Below are 24,744 nucleotides of genomic sequence, written 5' to 3'. Positions count from 1 at the left end.
TTCATCTCCACTGCTAGTGTAGCAAACCAAGCAGCTCTTTTTTATAGATTACAGTACAGTAAAATGTTGCATTGTGCCCTTGTTTATATTTTTGTTGTTATCAACAATTTTATTGAGGGATCAGACTTAGACAATGAAACATCAGCAATACAAATTTGTCCTCGTTTTTCCATATGTGAACATAAAATATAAGACAATACGAAAAACAAAACAGAAATGACATCAACAAAAACATTCCCATAGCCCACCCCCTCCTTTTCCCTCCCTTCCCCTAGGACTTGTATCTTAACACACCGAGGCTCAAATCCAATCCTCTTCAAATAGAGTTATCAATATATTGCAGAAGGGGTTGCCAAGTTTTATTAAATTGCTTTAAATTATTTGCTCTTGTTTATATTTTTAATAGTGTAATCATGTAAAGACAAAATATGTCTGGTGGTTTAGCTCTGATTTACATATCTTGCTAAATTGCAGGTTTGAATATTGCAATACTTTCCTATAACAAAATAGACCTGCAGAAATAAATTACTAATAAAATATCTTATGCATAGTTGTATGCTTTATACAGAGATTTTCCTTAGCTTTTATTGTATATCTCACAATTTAGTAAATTATCATTGTTTATTAAACTCTGAAAGCTGAGTGGCTTTGTTAATATTCTGTCCTAAAATGCGGTTAGATGTGCCCTTTTTTTTGAGCACCTGCCCCTTTAGTGGCCTCTGCACAGCCCAGCCAATTTAAACTGGCAATAAATTTGAACTCACCAGTGATGGAAGCAAAACAGCTAGCTAGGATATGCTGGCTACCATTAGCCTCAAGTGACTCAGACTTCTGCCGGACAGAAAAGTCCCGCAAGAAAAAAACCATATACGATTAAGTTGTCCCGCCACAAATTTAAGACCTGTTTTTAGGCCGATTTACTTTTTTCAAACATGAATTTAAGACATTTTAAGGTCTTAATTTGAGATATATGAATTTAAGACTTTATAAGGATGTGCGGACACCTTATGTGTGTGAACTAATCCAGGGCAAATCAAAGGGAAGCTACACTGACTGTATTTACATCTTCCTGTCTCTTCGTTGGCTCTCAGCCTCCTGATCCACCAACCACAGCTCAGCTGCTGCTCGTACGTACCCATAGATGTCCAGGACTCCAATGAAGGAGTGCTGCTTGACGTTGGTGACCAGAGCCTTGTTCACATGCTCTACGATCCAGTTGAACAGCTTGGCATAGATATGTTTGGACAGAGCGTCGCGAGCGTTGGTGGCCTGAAGGCGGGGCAGGGGCTTGATGTAGGTCTCTGTGGCCGTCTTCAGCTTCCTGTGGCACAGCCACTGGGACATGTCCTGGTAGGTGACGCCCACCAGCTCACAGAACGCCGTCAGGTGACGATTATTGGGCTAAAAAGCAGAAAGCTGAAAATATTCATCTTCCAAATACATCAGGGAAAATTATATATATATATATATATATATATATATATATATATATTTTTTTTAAATCATCATAAAACTATTACTTTGTGTTTATCTAGAACATTGTCACAACAAACAGATTTTGCTGGATGATATTTTGTCCCAGATCCCTAAAAATGCAAGTTTGTCTTGTCAAAGACCAATGAACTTTCATTTGTAAAGGAATCTTAACACTGGAACTGGAAGACATTTTAAATGTCAAAAATAAAACATGACAACCAAAAACAATAAAAAGAAAGGAGATGAAAAGCACTCGTATACATAAAAATGGAATATGAAGTCTCTGTATGCAAAATTGCCCTTCAAAAAATATTAATCATCATAATGGAAATCATGAAGCCCATTTTAATTTATCATGCAATGTAACTGATTAATTGCTTACTACGACAGGCTTACTTATCTATATAAATAAATCTCCAGAACAAGTTCTAGGAACCACATTTCTAATGCAGATTAAAAAAAAAAAACCAGCCTCCTCACAGCAATAAGGCTGCTGTCTGAGTCTCTGTCTTTTATCTCCACGTTTCCAAGGTGAAGAATAGCAGCCAAGACCTGGAACAGGCCGATCTGATACGACTCGTTTATACCTGCGAAACACAAAGAGTGGCAAACAGATTCATCGAACGCTTAGTGCCTGCTGCATTTTAGGAGCAGCATAAATTCAGCAGTCGGAGGTGTTAATAGAGAACGTGCAGAAACATAAAACACACAAGTGTGTGTTTTACCCAGAAGTGTGAAGGCGTGGCGAGTGGTGCAAAGCTCTTTGGCGTCGTCTACACCTTCGATGACGGGACTGCGGCCCTGCCTGGTGTAGAGGAAGTCGTTTGCGGTGCCTGAGAGAAGAAAGGTGGATTATTTCTAGGTTTTTGGTTTTAGATTGTGCAACATGGGTAAATGTGTTAAATGCAAACTTTAATGATTCTTCTAACTACATACATGTACAAGTTCCCTGCTGCTCCCTGACGATGACCAGCACTGGTTTTAGCCGTCATGTCAACATAACACTAAATTTTAACTGCACGTGTCACATCTAAAAGAACAAGGGACGCGCTGCTTTCCTATTAATTGTCAACACTGACCATTTCTTTCTCAGAAAGAAGATGACACGCAAATCTAGAAACTAGGAATCAGAGAACATTTATTCAAAATGTTTTCCTGATAACATTCCCCTCCGATCTGCCACCATGTGATTGGCTGAGTTTCTGCAAGACAAATGAAATCAAAAGCACTTCTGTGTGAGAGTGATGAAACCCAAACTTTCACACAATCACGTTCTTTATACACATTTAACACTTAATTAGGGTATGGCCTGTTGCCTGGCAACAAGAGGCAGTAACATGACTGTGACAACCACTCCATTAACAGATCCAGGAAGTCAGCAGGAGAGGAAAAGACAGCAGCTGTGACTCTGTGTGTGCATGTGTGTGTGTGTGAGAGAGAGCTAATGCAAACTGAGTGGCAGTAAGTAATGGTGCCAGAAGAGTGTGTGTGTGTGTGTGTGTGTGTGTGAGAGAGAGCTAATGCAAACTGAGTGGCAGTAAGTAATGGTGCCAGAAGAGTGTGTGTGTGTGTCTGTGTGTGTCTGTGTGTGTGTGTGTGTGTTTGTGTCTAAAATCAGGATGAGCAGGTGCAGGTCCGCTGTGGGAGCCTGTTCAACTACTGACTCAGTGAGTAAGTTGGTCCAACATGACTGGATCCATCTGAGTTGACATGAAACATGATTCACTGTAGTGATGATTTAAGACAGGAAGTGTTTAATTTAAACATGGAGCAGGGGGGAAATACTACAACTTTTTTTTTTAAACAATACAATCACAATGTTCTACATATTCTGAATATTTCTCTGAAAGCAAAAGCTCTTAGAGATATATTTGAGAGAACAGATTTTAATCACTCCCTGTTCCCCACATGTTGTTGGCACTGATAAAACAACTTAACTCCTGCTTACAAAAAGGGCAAATTTAGATTTTTTTCATTGATTTATTTTTTATATAACCTTTTTCTTACCAGTCTTTAAAAATAAACCATTGAGATTAAAAACCTCTTCTTCAAGGGAGTCCAGGCCAAAAGGCAGCAACAAATATCCAGAAATATTTAGTGGCACAAAAAAACCCTGAAATCTTACAGACACTCTAGTTGAGGTAAATCGGTGATCAAAAAACAAAAACTTTTCTTTGAAAACAATTTCTAAATTTTGGTAAATTATTTACTTATGGGTAACTAATCTAAAAAAAAAAAAAAGATTTTTAACTAAAGATGTCAATGAACAAGGATATTTTAACCAGAGTTGTCCAACTCGTGTTTTATGTTTTTTTTCCTGCTGTAGTTGAACGGTAAGTGAGGAGGTTCATGTAACTTACTTAGCCTCAGATTCTTGAACTCAGGCTGATTAGCTGATGCACAGAGTTGATAGAAGATATGATAATTCCTCTCCTCATCCGCCTGAAGAGCAGGAAGAACAAACAACATGAACCTGACAACACACAAGCTGCAAGAACTACAACCAGATGGAGCTAAAATAGAACAATTTACATCTTACATATGCATATTTTTTAAAATATGTTACAGGAGTACAAGTATCATGACTTGACACTTTTAATACCAGAAGATCTGGAATTAGCACTTTGCTCCAGGGCACACAAACACACTTACAGGAAACTCAGAGACATCAGTATTAACTGAAAATCAGTGCTGCGTATTAAAATCAAAACCTCAAAATATGCAGTCTGGCACCTGCGACCCACATCAGAACAGGAAACGCCCAAGCACAGAATGTAAACACACACCTAGACATGAGTTTCTGGTGCTAGGCATGAAGACACGCGAGAAGAAAAAGTAAAGGCCTTCCCTCTGCAGCATCCTCATTCCTCAACAGTGCCGTCTATGACACCAAAACAAACATCTGTTCTTAATTTAGAAGCTGCCTTCCTGGATCTACGAGTAAGTCAGTAAGACCTGATGAGCATGCACATATATGCAATAAAAACCAAGTTACATAAAAGCAAAAGGAAGTGAGTTTTTAAATGGTAGTCGGACAACAGCACTGAACAAACCAGACACTCAGAAAGAAAAGGAAAAGGAAAGTAGACATTATAAACCAGGAAGTAACTCCTGAATACCTGGTCTGCACAAAACACACCAGAGCTACTGCCTGGGCAAATAAAGAAAAGTCAGATTACTACTTACATTTGCCAGGGCATCACTGACACTGATAAACTCTCACAATGTAACATCGCATTTAATTTTGGACATTTATCGAAGGAGTAAAAGTGATCTCTTCTTTTAAACATCTGATCTGGATAAAGCCAAGGATTGCTATCTTGGAATATCTCTAATGTGATCATAGCGAAGGAAACGGCTCCGTCAGGTAAGCCTGGTTTGTTCGGTGACATGATGAGGCAGCAGATTCCCACAGTGCAGCCGGCACTAAGTGAGACAGATTCATTTCTTCATATGAAATATCCATCCTAATTTCCTAGACCAAACAGTGGCTTGCAGAAATCTCTCACACCAACGTTTTCACATAACATTTAATTTCAGAAAACAGACCTTAATGTTAGACTGACAAAGTTGTGCATTACTGTGAAATAAAATGTAGATGACACATGGGTTCACTTTTTTTTTTTTTTTTTTGAAATGAAAATTAGAGGTTTGGCAGCTCCTTCAGACTAGCCAGCAGCAATTAGCAAACACAGCAGACCTCTGTGAATCTGCTGAGCTCATTATGCCAGCTACTTCCCAGCACATCACTGGTAAAACTGTTTGTTAAAGGGTGAAGAGAGGAGCCATGTTGTTATGGCAGAGTTTCAGAAAGAGCAGCAGTTTTTAAAGAGACAGAGAAAGTGATGAGGTTGCATCATAAATCACATGTGCAGCTTCACACACGTGCATTTGTGCCCTCACCTGGAACACCACTCTGGATTTCTCCAGCAGATATGTTCTCATGTTGGCCCCAATGATGCGATATCGATTGTCAAAGCCGATCTCGATGTATTTGCCAAAGCGACTGCTATTGTCATTCCGAGTGGTCTTTGCGTTTCCAATGGCCTGAACGACACAAAAAGGAGAGTCGCATTGTGCTAACAAATATTTTATGATCATTTAAGTTTGCATATTTGTTAGCAAAACTGTTCAGAAAGGTACCTAAAGAAATAGAATGAAATCAGCACATTTGAAGCCTATTCGAAGTATTGATCATAAATGGTCAATGCAAAGCACCTCGTGAATGGTGAGGTGTATTTAAAGGAGGCAGCTAATCAACGTCACTTCATTCATGGTCACCAATGGCAACCATGGAAAAAGAGCAAAGAAACACAATTTCATGAGGCAGAAATCAATGTGAGAGTTGAACAGGTTTTATTTTTGGTAGACATACTGTAGTTGTGGTGAAACAAATAAAAGTTACGCACTGCCACTTTTAGGAGGCTGATGGCACACTCCACCTCCTCCGCACTCTGGGGTTTGGAAATCGGATTAAAGGGGATTCTGCATTGCCCTTGCAGGTTATAGTGCAAGAGTGCATCAGATCAGGTCTAAAACGTTTTAATTTCCCTTCTTATTCTCCCATTTGCAAAATTTTCTAGCAGTGCCAATTCTGCCCAATTAACAAATGACCTTCATTTGATCTTTTTATAACTCTCCAGTCATGAACTCTAACATGTAACATGATAACTAAGGATTGTAGCGTCTGAGATGTAGCTGTTGGGTATTTTTTTTAAATATTATATTTAAAATTATGATGCCTGCTCGTGCACCTCCAAATTTCTGTAGAAATATTGTTAATGTGGAATTTATTTGAGGTTAGATTTCTGTCATTTTAGAAGTTGAAATTGCAGCACATGTGTGTTTAACAGATAAGAACAGACATATTCTCCTTTAAATCAGTTCTTCTTCACACCAGGCTTTTTTAAGGGTAACGCTGCCTTCTGAGCTACTGGATGAATTCAAATGACTCAACAGCAGCCAGACCCCCATCCTTTGAGGATCATTGATCAATGAGCCCTGGAGGAATCGTCGGCAGACGGGTGGAGCCGCATAAACACACACACACACGCACACACACACACATCAAAGCTGAATACCAGCTAGCCTGGACAGAATTAGATTAAGCACGAGCGCAGCGGGTTCTTGCTGAGTTAAGGCCAAACACACGGTCTTTCACTGCAGACAAGGAAGCATTCAGCAGAGCAGGTATTCCAATCTCTGTCAGCATCAGCCAAGCATGAGCAAACACACACCCCGGCTCCCACTCCCCCCGTCAAGCGGGCATTCACACAGGCAGGTCCTGTGAAAGCAAGGCTGATGCAACCATCCGCTCTAAATCCAGGTCTACAGGCGGAGGTGACATCATTGCTGCGACACGAGGAGAAAGACGTTTATTCATTCTGTGAGCCCATCCTTGAGTGGCTAAAGACTGATGAGAGCATGGTGGCTAAAAAGGGACCAATGGGGCGGAGGGATGGCGAGACTAAGAGAAGAGAAAAACGATAAAGAAAAACAGAAATACTGGAGGGTAAGACTTCTGCTAGCACAGCTGAGAGCAGCCAGAGGTGAGGAGATTATCGAGAGAGGTGGAGAGGAAGAGGAGGAGTCAGTGGATGTAAATGAAAGAGAGAGGACGGGATCCCTCATTGTTCGGCAGAAGATAGTCAGAAATAAGGAACGTTTGTGAATACAGGAACGCAAAGACATTCAGACTTAACAAATGTAAAAAATACTGTGTGGGGGAGTTCAGTATGACAGTCACAAAGCACATCCTAGAGATCAGGTTGTTTTTCTGGCCAATACAGATTTCTGATTCCCTGCCGATTCTGATTTTAACCGATTCTTTTTTTTAGTGTTTGTTTTCTGACCCTCCTGTGGTTTTAACCCCTGAGGTTTCACCCTGAGCACAGTCTGTCCTTTTACAAGGTTTTCTTTTGTATGGTTTCAGGAACTGACGCTCTGACAACCCCCCTGGCTGGACCTCTCCTTGGTTTGCAACTTTTGATTACTTCTCTTTAATTTGCCACTGTAATGTATTTTTTGTATATTGTGTTTTGTTTTTATCACATAAAGCATGTTGAACTGCCTGGTGCAATTCAAATAAACTTAACTCAAACAGATTTCAGTCAAGGTCAAAACAAGGGCATCACAGTTCATGAAGCTGAATGATGTGTTTATAAACTGAAAACAGTGGGAGTTATTTAATGTCATGCATTTAATGGGCAGTGGAAACATTTATTTAGATTTTTAGGTTTTTGACAAGTAATTAAAGTAATTAATTACCAATTAAAGCCAAATAGGGAAAAATTGACCGATTCTGATTTATCGCAAAAAGGCTTGAATCTCTCTAAATGTCAAACTTTCTATTTAATCCATTCAGGATGGCCGACAGGGGACCTGATATCTTGGGATTTCTCTGACTTATTTTGTGTCCTTGCTTTCTTTCTTTCCTTATATTTCGATGCAAATTAAAATTGGTCCAGTCCAGTCTCTGGTCGACTGATCGGTGCACCTGGAGTAATTTTCTAGAGATAAAACTAGTTTTCTTACCTCCATGATGGGGTTGGAAGCCAAAACCTTCTCTTCTACGTTGGCCTCGCTGGCAGAGCCACTTACTGTAGCAAAGTATCGCATGGCATATTTAGCTGAGACAGTCTTTCCTGCTCCGGACTCTCCACTCACGATAATAGACTGGTTTCTCTCATCTCTGACAAATAATAATAATAAAAAAGTTACATTATAAGATGAAAACTGAAGTTCAAAGGCAAAAGTTGAGGTCATGTTGAAAGTGGATCATGTTTGTTGGCATCTATTACTGGTTTTAGTTTATCCCATCATCTTCTCTATTAGGGTGTTTATGGTCAAATGTGAATAATCAATATTTACTAGTAAATCACAAAAATCTCAACAAAAACAGTAATTAAGCCAAAACGGTACAAAAAATAAAGACATTTTGCACTTAAGATAAAAAGACGTTTGACTGTAAATAGGTTGTAGTCAAAACTTCTCAATTTTAGCTTCACCTGGTTCAGATTTACCAAAGGAATGCCAAGTTACTGCATTTTTAGGCAATAAAATTTTAATTTTCTTACTTAAAGAAGGAAATGAATTATTTGTGTATTTGCATCTTTAATGTATTTCTAATATTGTGTAAAGGCTTAAGTGGTTAAATGAAAAGTCAGTGGGACCTCCCTTTTCTTTTTGAAAAAAAATATGATTTATCAATTAATCGTCAGAATAAACAATTACTACAGTAATCGTTTGTTTTGGCTGCAGAGCAGAGTTTGGTGTCTTTCTCTTTGTGTGGGCTCTGAGATCACATGGACAACGAGTGAGCGGCAGACAGTGTGACCACCAAGTGGTTATTTTGGGCCCGGCTTTGACCTACAAACCCTGGAGAAAGAGGGAGGGCTGAGCTACAGGGAGACTGCAACCAAGGCTCCTCAGGTAACACACACACGCACACACACCTTGCCATCTGCTTGTAAGCCTCCTCTGCCACGGCAAAGATATGTGGGTCCATGTCTCCCATGTTCTGCCCGCTGTAGGCGTTGATTATGTCCGTTCCATAGATCGGCAACGTCTCGTACGGGTTGATGGCCACGAGAACGATTCCTGCGGGAGAGAGAGTGAAATGCTCGTCTGGTTTTACGTCAGCAAAACACTCTCAGCATGGCGACACAGCGAACACGCTCCAGCAATGAGCGACAATCGTTCATAAACGGTTTCCTCAGCTCAGAAGCGCAGCGTACAGCATGAAACGCGTTTCATCGAGACTATAAACAAAAGACAGAGGCCGTGGAAGATCCGAATGTTCGGCCAGCTAACTTTAACTGTGAAATCGCACACTTTGAAACGTTAGCCGCTTGTTACCGACAGCAGGTCCTGCTTTGATCAACAGCGTTTTCATTGGTTAGATGACAGGAAGTGGACGACGTACCGCAGTAGGTGTAGATGAGCTTTGAGTCGATGAAACGGACTTTAAGGTTGTGGAGCACGGCGGGCTCGTGGAGGTAGCTGAGGGCAGTGAGGTCGTTCTCGCCCACCAGGATGTCCGGGTTCCGCAGGTAAGGCAGGTTCTTCGTCTTGGGGTCCAGCTTGTGATCGATGGTCTGAGAATCAGAGACGACAAAACGGTTTAAAAATCAACACACAGAGCCTCGACACCACGTACAGGACAGGTGCATCTAGAGGAGACGGCAGGCGATACGGACTTACAATTTTATCGTGAAATTTTGCAGCACTATTGTGACAGCAATGAAAATTATGACTTAAAAAGAAACTATCGCTTCTTTTCGTAGGTAACTTTATGGTTGTGACAGTATGGCACAGCACTGGTAACACCACAGATATTATTCTTGAAAAATATTCCTAATTGAAATAGGCATCTTCTGCATTTAATAATATATTTTTAATTTACTGGTATATATCAATGCTCCTGAAAAATTAACATTTCAGACAGCACAGTATGTTTATTTTTATTATTAATTTTAACTTTGTTGTGACCACGACAACCAAAATCTTTATCATAAGAATTTTTTTGCAATAAATGATGAACAATACGATCAACCACAACACAAACCCCCCCCCCCCCAAACTTTACTTTGTTTGAGAATCCTCTCAATGTTGAGTTAATCCCTGTTAAGTTTGAACAATTTTCACTAAGTTTTTCATCAACATGTTTGAAAACGGAGCTCTGAACTGTACGGATTATCATCCAGTGACGGCCTGCTGAACATCTGGCAGGTCAGAAGTTTTGCCCGTGATTTTATAGACCAAAATATGTTTGTATTAAAACTTTTTATTGACATAAAAAGACATAAAAAGTTTTACAGTGCTCAACCAGTTGAGCACTGGGAGACCACATTACCTGTTTTGCTGAAAAAATAAATCTGATAATTGTTTGAATTTTAATTGCAGCAGAAGGAGGACCTTTCCCATGTCACCATTCATGCAAGAGCAACGACTGCATGCATATTTATATTTCAAGCTTACAAACTTAGACATAGCAATTAATTGTGATTATTCACAGCGCAAGAGTGTGATTAATTGATTGACAGCACTAATTTTTCCACACATTGTCCATTTGCTTTTTAAATGGACAATTCAAAATCGTCATGCGCTGGATGTCGAAGTTACTAGATTGTATTAATGGTTATAGCTGCAAGGTGACAAAATGTGAAAAAACCTTAAAGGATACAAATTCTTCGCTTCATTTTGCTAACAATTCTCTAGAATATTGTACATATTAGTCACAAGAATAAGAGTTGCAAGCCTTTGTAGGTGCATTTTATTAAAGCCAGAGGTACAAGCAGCAAGATCTGAGACATATTGGCTCCTCGTCTGAACAACATGATCTGGTAAAATGTATCTAATCCTCGTTTCACTGATTATTTTCTTCCAAGAAAGCTACTGGTGAAGTTTGGAAAAATTAAACGGACGGCGACGCAATCGGAGCGAAACACAAAACCTCTTTCATATGTTAGTGGGGCTTGTGGTTACATTTAACATTTGAAATCACAAGAAGCAACATGGTAAATAGTGTGGCTAACGTGTGCAGTAAAAGAAGTGCTTATTTGTGACTGCTAGAGAGAACGATGGAGAGAGTTCGTAGCGTTCTGTGTTTTATGTGAACGAATTACATGTGCTGATCCATTTAAAATGGTCCTTGGAGGCATCTCAACTTGAAAGTCCCATTTGTGTGCTAATGGTTCGACCAATAACCACTAATGAGACGCTGCAGAAGCAGACGGGGGTGGAGGAGTTACAAAAATAGAGAGACCACCACTCTTCCATTCGATGACCTCACCGTTCCATCCTCCAGCATGAGCTGAAGCGAGGCGTCGTCATTCTTGTAGTCCTTGGTGAGCTCGACAGACTTCCACACCTCCTCCGCGTCGGGGATCCAAACCCGAGCAGACTGGAAGAAACAACAAGCAAAAAAAAAAAAAAAAAAAGTTAAGTATGACCAAAAACACATTAGTTAAATGCAGACTTCCTGATGTTTCATCCAAACAGGAAATGAGTGAAAGTTGGGGGGAAAAAAATAAAAAATGGCAGAAGAGTTTTCTTCTGCCAGCAGCATGACTTAAGAGTAAACAGAGGGTTCTGTGTTTGTCCGGAGTCATGAGCACCCGGCTCACAGCGGTCCGTAAAGTGGTGGGAACCGTCAATGGAGCGGCTCCTGACGGGCCGAGAATGCAGTTGTGGAAATGTCACGCAGACGGATGTTCCTATAAAACTGGTTCTGACCTTACAGAGGCGTGACGCAGTGCGAGCAGCTGGTCATGCCAAAGACGTGTGGGAAAACTTTAGTATACGCTTCATCTGATCGGCTGGAGAATTCTGCTCAAAGAAGACTACTAAGATGTAATCACAAAAATAAAAAATTATTTTAAAAAAGCCTTAAAAAACAATTTAAAATTTATTTAAGTTGCCTCCAGTCTGATACTGATATCTGAAATCGGCACAATATCAGCCAAAAAATAAATATCAGATAGTGTTGGCCTGCATCTGGTATAAGCGCTTCACTCCAGCATTTGGTCTGCCCCAGCATTTTTATCCAGCAGTAAGTAAAAGGTTGTTCTCATACCTATTGTTGACTGTTGTTCTTTGTTTTTGTGATACCACCTGATGAAGCCTTTTCCACATTACAAAACAAGTAAAAAAAAGTGTATATGACTAATGTTCACGTCATTTTGGGTCAACATCGGTATCGACCAATACTCAAAGCTGCAATGTCAGTATCAGAAGTGAAAAAGTTGTATCAGGACCAAGGCCGTCATAGTTAACATGCATGAAGTTGTTGCTGAACTGGAGAGCTCATTCAGTGACTGACTGCTGCATCCTAAGTGAACAAAGGAGCGTTGTAAGAGATCCTTCCTCCCATCAGCTGTTCAATGAGAGTTTACATCGCTGCTGGTATTTGGACAGTTTTATTCATTTTAAATAAAACTTTTACTGGTATTGCACATCTGGGTTTTTTTTTTGTCATATAAAGTTAGTAGACTGCTGTCTTTTTAATTCACAAACACAACCCATGGTCTGATCACTGCACAGTAATTTCATGCTATTATATTTGCTTCAACAGGCACATAGATGGTAAGAGAAAAAAAAAGACAGCACCAGTTAAATGAATGGCAATCAAATCTCAGTAACTTTAAAATTTGCAACAAGATCTGATCTCAAATGTTTCTTTCCACTTTGCTGTTTATCCAAAATGTTCCTAATTAAAAACAGTTCCCACCAAAGAAATATTAAATTACACTTGGTGGACAGGGACGGGGCAGCTGAGGCACATGATGATGAGCGCTTGGAGAATTTCTGCCGCGAGTCTAATAACGATTTCACTGCTTCCTTTGCCCTCGTTACATAAACTGCTGATGACAATTTCACAGAAGCCAAAGAAAGAGGCCTCATTGTAGAAGAACGCAAACTGGGTTTATTACGTCTGCTGCTCCACGACCGATCATCTGAATCATGACTTCATGGTCACACAAAACCCTCGTCCGTCAGCCGTCATACGACCCGGGCTGCTTGCTTCTGATACGGACAGGAAAACTGGCAGGAACGAGAGGGTGGAATTGGTGCCCTTTGCCAGCCAAATACATTTAAATCCATGAAGACGAAGGTCAGTTTTATCCGCCCAGGAACGACACTGGTGTGCTTACAATTTGAAAAACGGAACAGCCTTGAATGTTTACAACCAACCGGTAGAAACAGCTGCCTTTAGACGAAAGAAGCACCAATCAGAAGAAAATCAAAAACAGCCAATTTTTATGTGTTGTGAAAATGTTTTTTTTTTGTTTTGTTTTGTTTTTTTTTTAAACCATCTCCCATCACAAGAAATATCTCCCCACAATTGTGTTACCTCTATCAAACCTGAAGCAAATATCCATGAATTGGATATGGCCAGAAAATGTTTGATCGACGTATCGTAGGATACTGCAAATACTATCATCAGTTTAAAAAATTTTTTTAAAGGAATGTGGTATTACATTAATTTAACACTTTAACATCTTTTCAATGCCACCTTGAATTAAATTTAAGACTGAAAAAACTGCAGATATAAGGGATGAATATCATTACAAGCTAGTTGTAAGGACTACAAGCAGCTCTCTCCACATTAAGCCCCGTAGTACCAAGCTTAAACGTTTTTTGCATCCAGCCTCATATGGGTTGGCAGCAGAAGTCAGACATTGGCCAAAACGAATGTCATCCAGCCAACTGCCGATAAATCTGCACTTACCCCTGATAGAGGCAAAAAAGCTAGCTAGCTAGTAATGGTAAACTAGCAGCTGGTTACTGGTAGCCTCAAACGTGTCAAGTCACTGAAAGCAACGAAGATGTTTGCGTGCGACTCAAACGTTTGACTGACAGAAAAGTTGCCTGAGAAAAAAAAAAAATCTACATTTGAAAGTCCTGCCACAACAGAATTTATGACCTGTGATTTGAACGTATTTAAGGCCGACGTACGTTTTCCTACGAGTTTAGGAAATTTTAAGGCCTTGTTTGAGATACATAAATTGAAAACTTTTTAAGGATGCGCAGACACCCTGAAGTAGAAATGGACCAAGACTGGCAAGCAACATGACAAGCTAGTTTTAAATGAGAGCAACCAATCTGCTGATCCTAGTGTCAGTAGGAAACCACCAGGACTCCATCATTTCCACAATGTAGAAATGTGGACAGAAACACAGAACTGTACAAACACAAAGGGATCCATTGTTAAATATAAAATATTTTCAAGTCTGGCAGATGCAATCAAACAAATATGTGTTTTTCCAGCAGGTCCTCTGTGCAGCCTTCACCATGGTGTTCACAGTGAAAGAGCTGCTGTGTTGGTCTCTGCCTGGGAGCCCATATGACCTGTTCACAGGGGCCTGAGCTCTTTCATATCGACAGCCACGTGGTTGAGAACGCAGCTATAAAAATACACAATAATGTTTAAGACATTTCACAGAAACCACTTCCAGTACTTCTTGGAATTGAATTGTTACGAGTTGAATTATCAATGAGTCATATCAAAATCGAGAGGAATGACTTTCCTCTTCTATATTTAAAGATATTCAACACGCAAATACACTTTTTGTCATCTGTTTGTTGCAGGTAAAATGTCAACAAATAATACATTAAAATGGCATATAAAATTATTAATAATAGTGCTGTGTAATACTTACAATAATCCCAAACGATGTGAAGGCATGACTGAAACTACATTTCTTAACATGATAAAAAACTGAGATAAAATTTGGTAAAACACTGAATTCATCAAAGTTTAAATAAAAAAGGAAGGAAATGAGGTTTTATATGGCCCTGAAGTAGACAATGAATATATCTACTTCTTTACAGTATTAGTTTCCAGTTTTCCACAACTCCCGAGTCATGTGTTTTTTAATATAAGGACTGTAACACAATTCTATAGAAACCATACAGTAAAATATAAAAGACAAACATGAGCAAGAATTAGAAAAATATAGAAATATAAGATTATGTCCATTTTTTTTTGTAAAGCCTATGTCCCAAATTATTCCATAAAGAAAAGTTATTCAATTTAGAACCTGTTTATATATTGAAAATTAGAGGGTTTTTTAATGCAATGATTTAGACTAATCTGATCTTGATTTGTGCATCGCTAATTTATTTGAAATCTTGGATTCAGAGATTTAGGTTTTAGCAGTGGGCTTTTATTTGAAGTTATTATGGATTGTGCAACAACTACAAACAAAAAGTGGCAGAAAACCCCCCAGATATTTTAAGAAGTTTTTGAAATCTGGACAGTTTGTACTAGATGTACTATAGATAGAAAATATGAGTTTTAACTACCTTTGAACAAATTAATGAGACATTAAAATGGAAAACTGGATGGGCGACGTTAGCTCTGATAATATAGATGATGCTTTTTCCACCATTTTGTTAATTCATTCACCTTTTTTTGGTCCCTGCAGGACACTGTCCCAGCAGCCAGCCTCCTAGCAACGGAGAGGAGGAGGATGGAAGCTAAAAATAGAAGCAGGGAGTTTTGAGCAGCATCGCACCTCGCAGAGGCATCTCTGTGCTACATCAACACACTTCCTGATCCCGATAATCAAATTGGCACAGAAAAACACCCGCACACTCTCACTTCACACGTTGCTTCGGTTAACGCCGAAATATGTCAAAAAGTCGCTCACTTCGTTGCTTTCTGTGTGATCCGCAGACAGGCGTTGAGTGAGAGACAAAAGAAAGAGAAAGCGCCGCGGTGAATCATATTTATACACCAACTGAATCCCCTGGGCTCAAAGGAAAGGAGAGCTGAAGGTTGGGACTGCACACCCAAACACACACAAGCACAAATACTAAAAGTTGTTTTTTTTCAAGGGCACCAGCCTGAGCGGCACCACTGTGGCGCATTTAGGGAAACGTGAGCTGGGAAAAACAGAGAGAGACGAAAACAAAACCGAGACGAATGAGGGAACAGAAACTCTGATAGACAGGAGGATGAGAGTGAACGAAGCTCAGGCTGGCGTGTCGCTGGCGGCAGATGATAAAGCAGCAAAGACGTCAGAGCATGTGTGACATCAGAGGTCATGTGACCGAAAAAGCCTCTTTCCACACATGCTGCATGCGGCACTTATGAGGAGGGGCGTGGAGGGATGAGGAGGGGGGCATCTGCACAATTTCAGCATGACAATAAGGACAAGGGGCATGAAATCGGTGCGACACAATCTTCCATCTGTGTTTGCGTCACAGATGTCTTGATGGGAAACTAATGGAGCCGTCGCTATTTTTCCAGGGCCTGGATATGATATTCATAACCAGCTGCCTTCCTCTGCAGTCTTTGCCACCGGTTTTGACAAAGTTTTGAACATGTAAGGAGACATAGCGCAGCACACTGCTCTCACAGACGGTTCATACTGATGGCAAAGAAAATGTTGGTGGAGTAATCAGGAAATGGTTTAATCACATTTACTGCCCGGAAATATAAAGTTGATTCGTTTGTTTACAACTCCGTCAACAACTTTGCACTGATCGGCCTCTTCCTGGCTGATACTGATGTCCAGTTTTCTTTGAGGTTTAATCTGCTCATTCGACCTTTGACCCTTGATTGATTTTTCTTCTCTAAGGACTAAAACGTATTTAAAGATGGAAACAAATGCGCAGAAGCTTCTGCGACAGAAATACGGTGGGAACACATCGATTCGTAGTTCAGTACTTATGGAAAACACGGCTATTCACAGACATATTTTATAGAGCGTACCTAAAATATCCAAAAGACGCTACTCGACTAGCTATTGGCTGTTGTTTGCAAAGCAGCGAATCCAGAAGCTCTATTTGTTTTCCTTGCCACTGATTGGCTAAATGCCAAAGAAAACAGGAAGACGGTGAATGTTAGCCCCTACGGTGGCGCTAAGCTGGTTCCCCTGTGCGTATCAATATACAGTTAGGTAGATTTGGTATTTCAGTGTTTTCAGAGGCCGTCTCAAGTATGTGCTGAATTTAATCGTGGTTGGCTGTAGTCTCTAACTCCTAAAGATTTCTCAAACAGTTTTAAAAAATTCCTATTGAGGGTTCAAGTTTGATCATTCTAATATTTCAGATGATGAATTACAGTTTCACAACTTAATTCAGCTTTGCTGATGTAAAATATTTGGGGTTACACTCCTACAGGAAGCTGTGAGCCAGAGACTGGAATTGACTCATTCTCCAAAAATCTTTTGCGTCAAAACTAAGAGCTCCAACTACTTTCTGTCAATAAACGCATCCACCAGCAACATTTCTTTTTTATTCTAATGAAAGGACATTTCTCTGTCCTTTCATTAGGTGACGGTGAAGCATATTTAGCCTCCATGCCTTCGTTTTGTTTGATTCAAAACTACAAGCTTTATCAAAGAACCTGCAGCACATTTTTCTCTTTTTTTTCCTGTTACAGTCCTTGGAAACGTAACAAAAATAATATGACTTGAATAAAAAATGTACATCAACAGTTCAGCACACAAAGTGAATCAGAAATCAGTTTTGGCCAAGAAAATCCTGATTCCTGCATCTCAACGTAAAAATACTGCAACCTCTCATAAGTTTATAGCAGCAACTTTCTTGTAGTTTCTTTCTGCCACTCTTGTAATGTTTCTTTGTAATCACCTTTTTATTTATTAGGCTGGATTATTTTCAAAGATATATGTATGTACAAATGACCATATTGGACAAATTAAAGTTACTTAGAAAGAGTTGGTCTGTGCTGCTAGCGCAGAGTAGAGGTCAAAAGGTCGGTACGAAGCATTTAAAGGAAGCCCTCGGAGATACACGGCTAATCCTGGTTTAGCTGAGATAAAGGACTAGAGAGTGATTAAGCTAATTTAGGGTTTAACACCAGCTAATCGCATGACGGGCAACTGCAGCACAGTTTAGCTGCAGAAACAGACGATCAGCACTTCCTTTACAGCAATATAAACTTTGTTTTTGACTAGTTTGAGCTGAAAAGTCTGAAGAATTAAAATTAAAGACAAAAAACAAACAAGTGGATGTGCTTATGAAGAGCTTAATGCCGGATACAGATTATCTGTATCCTAATCTACTCAAACATACCATCCCCAGTGTATTCTTTAGTTTTATAAATGTCTCTGTAAATTCATTAACTTTTGAAGTTAAATTTTCAGTTTATATTATACTTTCACAATGTCGGTCTAGGGTTATAAAACAGTCTGTAAATTCAGATCCCAGGTGTATACGTTAGCACCATTAGCTATGCTGAACCCGAACATGTGTGTAGGGATTCATGTACTGGTGTTGTACTGCTGGGTCCAAAAGGGGCGGGGCTTCCCAGAGGAGCGTTAGCAGATCTGCTCAGAGTCAAGAGCAGATTAGAAAGACTTAGCCTGGAGCTTTCGATCTTGAACTGAAGCTCCTCTGGCACCGCCGTCGCCTCACAGTGTAATGACTTCGAGCCAAACACGTCACTTCCACGGCATCGGTACCATCATCGTCATTCTTCTAAAATAATCCAAGCTACTGCTTGTTAAAGCTTTGATAATGCTACGTATAACATTTTTAAGTGCTTGTCTGATAGAATATTACCTTTTTTTTCCTCTGACTGTAATTTAGCCACCTGACTGTAAGCAGCAACATGTAGGGGAGGGACAGTGGTGTTGTAGAGCTTCCAGAGCTTCATCTGGCATCTCCAGTAGAGCGCCACCTAGCCACATGGGGGGAGGTTGACCATTGTTCTGTTACTTTTCTTTCCATGGGAGTGACCTGGATCCAAAGGATTTGCTTCGTAACTCTTCCCACGGTGACAGATGGCATCGTTTCTCATCTGTAGGTGGATTTGGTCAGATAGGGGCACAGAGTGTCACTTTTTGAGATCTCTTACCCTACTTCATGTTGTCAGACGGGTTCTATTCAAGTGGCGTCTTGGGTTCAAGTCTGGCCTTGGTCGGTCCTGAGAAAAACAGAGCTCAGCTCCCCGTAGATGATGTGATTAATTGCAGTTTATTTATGTTTTCACAACAGGGAGCATTATATTTTCAGCTTGGTAGAAACATATTTTCCCTTAAGTTTCTAAAAATCAATAAAAAATTGAATTTTGTATTTTTTCCTGATACTAAAATATGAAGACCACAAATTCTGAACATGGAAACTGTTTTCAGTTTGAATTTTGTTTATGTTGTAAAATTTGCAACATTTCTAGGGAAAATATTTCATGACAATATCCCACCATTTGTGTAGGATATGTCAAATCATAAGGGCCATCTCTTTAAAAAGATGTAGATAAATAAATAAAACTGACAGGCAAGCATTCAGCTTCTATGCAACTCAAATCTGGAACAAACATCCAGAAAACTGCAAAACAGCTGAAACATTGATTTCCTTTAAGTCAAGACTAAAAGTTAACCTGTTTAGAGTTGCTTTTGAACCATAATAAATGGAATAACAATATTTTCACTTGAGAAAATATAATGTCTGCTATTGGTTTTCACAACTCTTGACTACAGGATGTGTTTGATGTTTTTGTTTTCACGACGTAAAGCAGTTTGAATTTCCATGTTGCTGAAATGTGCAATACAAATAAACCTGATTGATCGATTGATTGATTACCAGTTTGACTATAACAGGCTCCTTCATCCAAGGCGCCCCTGATATCTCACAAGAACAATAAGTTTGGCCGTGCTTCATCAAACTAAAGCTCAAAACCGCTCAGAGCCTGAAGCGATGTTGTTCTGACAACTCTGCAGATCGGAATGAGAGGAATTTGGACAAAAGTGAATCAAGTGGAAGAAGATTAAAACCTTAAGACGGGTTGCAATGAGGAGGGCCAGGGGGAGCCGTCCAGACAGAAGCAGAGCTGCATGAACCGTGGATTGGCCCGGATACTCTCTGCAAAGCCATCAACAGAGTCCCAGACTGCAGAGGCCTCGTCACATGATGCCCCTCATGTGAGGATCTGCTGTTTTTCTGCTCAGCTGGGCTGACACTGCATGACGCCAGGGTTCAGAGGCTTTGCTCTGCGTGGACGGTTATGAAATGAACGGGTTTTGAGACCTGAGTTTCCTAAGGAGAACGCCGAGACCCAGAACCTGCCAGATCTCTTTCACTGAGAAACCGTGATGCTGCCCGGCCACTAATCACATTAGGTTGGCCTGCCTCGACTCTCAGAGCCGCGCTGTCCGTTTTGATGGTCTACAGAAGGCCAGGGGAATGGGATAGAAGCACAAAGTCAGAGTTTTTGTACAGTTTACCAGCCACTAAAGCTAAGGATGCACAAACGAAACACAAAAAAGTGATTTCATTTCACCAGTTTCACCAGTTGATTCAGTTTTCAGAGGCTGGAACCTGGAATCCAGTCCTCCTGACTGGAGTAATTAAAGTGACTCCAGGCGCTCCATTACAGAAGTGGCACCAAATTCACCACCAGGACAAAACCGTGTCCAAAACGAAACATGAACGTTTCTCTCACTGAAGTGCGATAATTTTCATAACTCGACACATTAAAAGAAAACAAACAGCAACAAAAAAAAAAAAAAAAAAAAGCTAAAACTTACTTGAACGAACATATACTCCAGCTCCCGGTTCATCTTGTCAGCAGAGTCAACTTCTAACTCATCCTTTGCGTCCGGTTAGTTTTCCTTCTGCTCCTGGCCACACATGTGGAGTGTAAGAAAAAAAAAAAGAAAAAAAAAAAAGACCGGACTCTAAGCGATGCAGCGCTGAGCTCTGGAGCAGAAGCGTCCCATTGTGTCTGCAGACACAAGCAGCGGTTCATGGACGTTCCCTGCGGTTCCCGCAACACATGACTGGCCTTCCCGTCTGCCTGTCAACAAACATCCCGGCTTCCATCGTCGATCACATGAGCCGGGAGCCGAATGAGACAACAGCAGCGCTCAGAGATGTGATGAACATGGCTGCAGAATCAAAACGCTACAAAATGAAAAGTAGAACAGAAGTCCGACGTAAAGGACTAAATGTGTCTTTCTTCTTCTGAAGCTACTTTACAAACTTTTAGTGGAACAAAATTATGATTTTTATCAGTCTTATGGTGCTTTTTGAAAGTGCACAGGTACATCTTGAAAAATTACAATATTGTAAAAAGTTCCGTATCTTTTGTCGCTTATTTCAGAAAGTGAAGTTGAAATATTAAATTGATTAATTCCACGTAAAGTGTGAAATATTTCAAGCTTCATTTCATGTAATTTTACAATGTTGTAATTATGTGTACAATATTACACAAGATCAAAAAAAAAGTGTAGTCGTCAAAGCAACCAGGTCATGTTGCACTGATGCAGTAATTCATGCAAAAGCAGCTCTAACTAATCTCATATAATGTACATGGTCATCTTTTTAAGAGGAAACGTTTCACGGATGTTATATAATATTCTAAATATGCTAACAAAGTAAAATGTAGGTTCTCATTAGCTGAAGGTAATATTCTCTAAATGAGGAAAAAACATGTGAAGTGTATCCCTGTCTGGATGTCATCTGGGGCTGCATCTTAGATTATTTTTACCAATCAATTAATCGATCATTTCAACGATTAATCAGATTTTCTAAAAATGGCACATCTGCATTTTTGTCATCTACTATTTAATCCATTTTAAAACAATAATATCAGTAGGTGCAAAATAAATAATTCAATTCATTTTTTAAAATAAGAAAATAACCATTTTGGGTTGTTTTGGTTTTTTTGCCTAAAATGCAGTGACACGACGTTCCATTAGTGTACACTAGATCATTTGTAGCAAAGGATACATCCACAACTAAAAAAATAAAATACTTTTAACATCAACATCTGAAAAGCTCAGTCCGTTCTGCCTGACCTAACATCAATACAGTGAAGAAATAATCTGTTGACTTTTTTTTTAATGATTAACATAGCAAAAGGTGCCTCATCTCAGATTATTTTATATATATATACAGAATCTAATAAGAATTAAACTGGATCAACTTAAAGCCATGAGACGTTAAGAGTTCTGAGTAGAACATATTTATAAACAAAGATTTTCTTTTTATCTTAAATATAAATGTATTTAATGATGTTCAATGATTAATCAACTACTAAACTAGTTAACGAGTATTTCAATAATCGATTAATCACAATTAATCGATTCAGCCATAATGTCATCTGTGTTTGAGTTTCCCTTTCTACGTAGAGCCACTGAAATACAATTAATTTTGAATTATATGCCACTTTGCATAGTTATATTTACATTATGCCCAGATTAATCACCTCTCTCTAGGCGATTAAAAAACCCCCAAAGAAACAGCAATGTCAACGCGCTGCAGTTTTGGCACCACTTCTGAAGAGAAAACAGAAAATGAAGCCAGCTGTAAATCACAAGGATCAAACCCTCCACTACTTTTACTGTCGCTGCCATTCGGTCGACATTACATCCATCGATCGCTCCTTAAAACTGCAGAATCAGGGGTGTGATTCGCTCTCCCTCTGGATGATCTTTTTATGTTCCGGTGCAGAGCAATGATGAAGCGGTTTTAGTATCACCGCTGAATATGGGTTAAATGAAAAAAAAAAAAAAAAACAACAACAAAAGAAAAGAAAAAAAAACGGCCAAACATGCTGAGCGTCTGGCATCATCCCAACAAGTGATGTAGCAGCAGGTGTTTTCTCATCCATCAGCTGATTCTGTTTTTTATGAGAATAACTGAAGCACCCAGAGCTCATCAGGTATGTTCATTCCAGGGTTATTTAAATTAATAAAGTTCTGGAAAAGCATGGAGTTAGCATTTAGAGTTTTCCAGGTCTGAAAAAAACAAAATAGGGAACTGAAAAAAACAATTGTGCTTCCAGACTTTATACTCCACATCTCCAAAAAAATCTAGTGACTGGCACAAGAAGATTTTCACATTTCTTTTCATACTTTCTCTTTTTTTTTTTTTGCAATTGCTGAAACTAATATTAAAGTTTATTTAAACTTTACTTAGCCGTCTGAGCCCTCCATGCTGAGTTACTGGACAAATGTACTATATACCAATTAGGTGGTTTTATAGTCACAGCATCTTTTTCACAACCCTCCTCCAACACTGAGTTGGTAAGAAAGCAAAACAATAATCTGCTGAGGCAATAGTCTTCCCACAGTTAAAGCTCATAAATCAAAGCAGAGCTTTAGGAATCCATAAAAAGAAGAAGAAAAAAACGGCTTCCTCTTTGAGTCATCTTCTGAAGGGGAGGCTCTCAGGCACTTCCATGAAAACATCCTCCCTCTTTGGGCATCTCTACTTTTTATTTTAGAGCTCAGCTTCCTTTTACTCTCAGTCAATGGTTCTATTTTCGATCCTGACTCGTTCTCCACAAGAAAAAAAGCTGAGTCGAGTTTAAAGACCTTCCAGCTCCGACTCACCTTCCCTTCGCACCAGTTAACAGATCAGACAGACCCTAAACCTGAGACTGGATCTGGGTCTAACGATGAGCGTTTGTGGGTGCGAGCGATTTCAAAAGGGCTCTTTAATGCTCCTCAATGAGCTCCTACACAGGCCTGCCTCAGAAAGCACAAAGAGGAGAGTGTTTTCCACAGCTGAAAAGGTAAGTCACAGTTAGTGGTGCTGAAATCAGAGGCGGTCTTGTTAAGGGCAACATGCTGTTAAGGCAGAGGCTAAGTTTAGGCTTCCCACCAGCAGCAAACAGAAAACCCCTAAACCTTTCCCTGCAATAAAAGTCAATCAGTCCGGACAGCAGACTCGTTTAAATCCAGTCTCTGCGCAGGAATAACTGGAGGAAGTCAAATTATCAATAAATTGTAGAAATCACACATTGTGGACAGATCGGTGTCCGATACTTATGAGCTGTAAGTATCCGATAGTAAGATCGTTGTCATGGTCTCTAACTGATCAACACTATACGAATATATTTCCCATCCTTTTGACCGCATCGCTTCACACTGCTTCTATACTTCAGTTAAATACAAAAAATAAATAAATAAAATAAATAAATAAATAAAAAAAATAAATCAATATTAGATTAGCAGGCCCAAAAACCCTCAAAACAAATAGAAACAACCATTGGTTGTTAATATCAGCCCAGATTTCAGGAAAGTCTAGCAACATAAAACAGAGAAGTGGTTTGTGAGACTCAAATGGACAGACTTCATCGTCAAAGAACTTTACCGATTATATGACAGAAAAATAAGCACGTAAAACCAATCACAAAAGAAAAATTCAGGAAAACAAACAATCTGATCTCAACTTCAATATCTTTTTAAATGATGTAAAATATTCCTAAAGTTCCTCGTCTTCCATATTTTTGTATTTCAGGGAGCTCCTGCAGTAGTAGAAATAAGTACTCTCTCATCCCCACGTAGTTTTACTCCCGGAGCGCATTTCGAAAAATACACCACTTGATAATGTCTGGCAGAAATCTCAGCAGTCACTGTCACGATTTCTCTTCACCAAATAACCAATATCCAAGCTGGAAACACCAGCTGTCAAAACAGAGAGAGAGAGAAAAAAAAGAGAGAGAGAAGGGGGATGGGGTGACTCATCTTCCCCCTCCTTCACACAAACACACCACTTTCTTTATCTCTGCTACTACATTTGCAATCCTCATCCTCATCATCATCATCCCCATCAGCAGCACATGACCTTGCTTGCTTGTATCTGAAACAGGCCTGGTCAGCATCAGCAGCAGTCTCAGTGAGCATATGGCTCTACCGAGGCCTCATCTGGTCTAAACACCCCGGATGCTAAGGATGCTACACCATCCGGATGGATGCAGGGTTTGGCAACGCAGCATCTCGACGGTACCCAGCTCCCTCCAAGGCTCACCTCATACCCCAACACAAAACACTGGCACCGCAGCGG

The 24,744-nt window shown here is 39.7% G+C and overlaps 1 protein-coding gene across 7 annotated transcripts in view; it reads right to left on the bottom strand.

Moving 5' to 3' along the window:
* myo5aa (myosin VAa) overlaps positions 1 to 24,744 on the bottom strand; it is a 62,056-nt gene that overhangs the window by 36,532 nt on the left and 780 nt on the right. For 3 of the 7 annotated variants that reach the window (XM_015040509.1, XM_015040507.1, XM_015040513.1), the window contains exons 1-10: positions 20,478 to 20,604; positions 11,270 to 11,380; positions 9,401 to 9,572; positions 8,931 to 9,075; positions 8,011 to 8,167; positions 5,380 to 5,523; positions 3,837 to 3,918; positions 2,202 to 2,309; positions 1,957 to 2,063; positions 1,136 to 1,401 (exon numbers count right to left, since the gene is read on the bottom strand). In XM_015040509.1, coding sequence (XP_014895995.1) covers positions 1,136 to 1,401; positions 1,957 to 2,063; positions 2,202 to 2,309; positions 3,837 to 3,918; positions 5,380 to 5,523; positions 8,011 to 8,167; positions 8,931 to 9,075; positions 9,401 to 9,572; positions 11,270 to 11,380; positions 20,478 to 20,510 — 1,325 coding nt within the window. In that variant the 5' untranslated portion in view covers positions 20,511 to 20,604. Of the gene's footprint in view, positions 1 to 1,135; positions 1,402 to 1,956; positions 2,064 to 2,201; positions 2,310 to 3,836; positions 3,919 to 5,379; positions 5,524 to 8,010; positions 8,168 to 8,930; positions 9,076 to 9,400; positions 9,573 to 11,269; positions 11,381 to 20,477; positions 20,606 to 24,744 lie in introns of those variants that run through there. The other 4 variants (XM_015040511.1, XM_015040512.1, XM_015040506.1 and 1 more) reach the window with 3 other exon arrangements.

This window comes from Poecilia latipinna, unplaced genomic scaffold (genome assembly GCF_001443285.1).
Source record: "Poecilia latipinna isolate Pla-1442-1.1 unplaced genomic scaffold, P_latipinna-1.0 Scaffold512, whole genome shotgun sequence".
NCBI lineage: Eukaryota > Metazoa > Chordata > Actinopteri > Cyprinodontiformes > Poeciliidae > Poecilia > Poecilia latipinna.
This window is presented reverse-complemented; position numbering and strand designations above follow the sequence as displayed.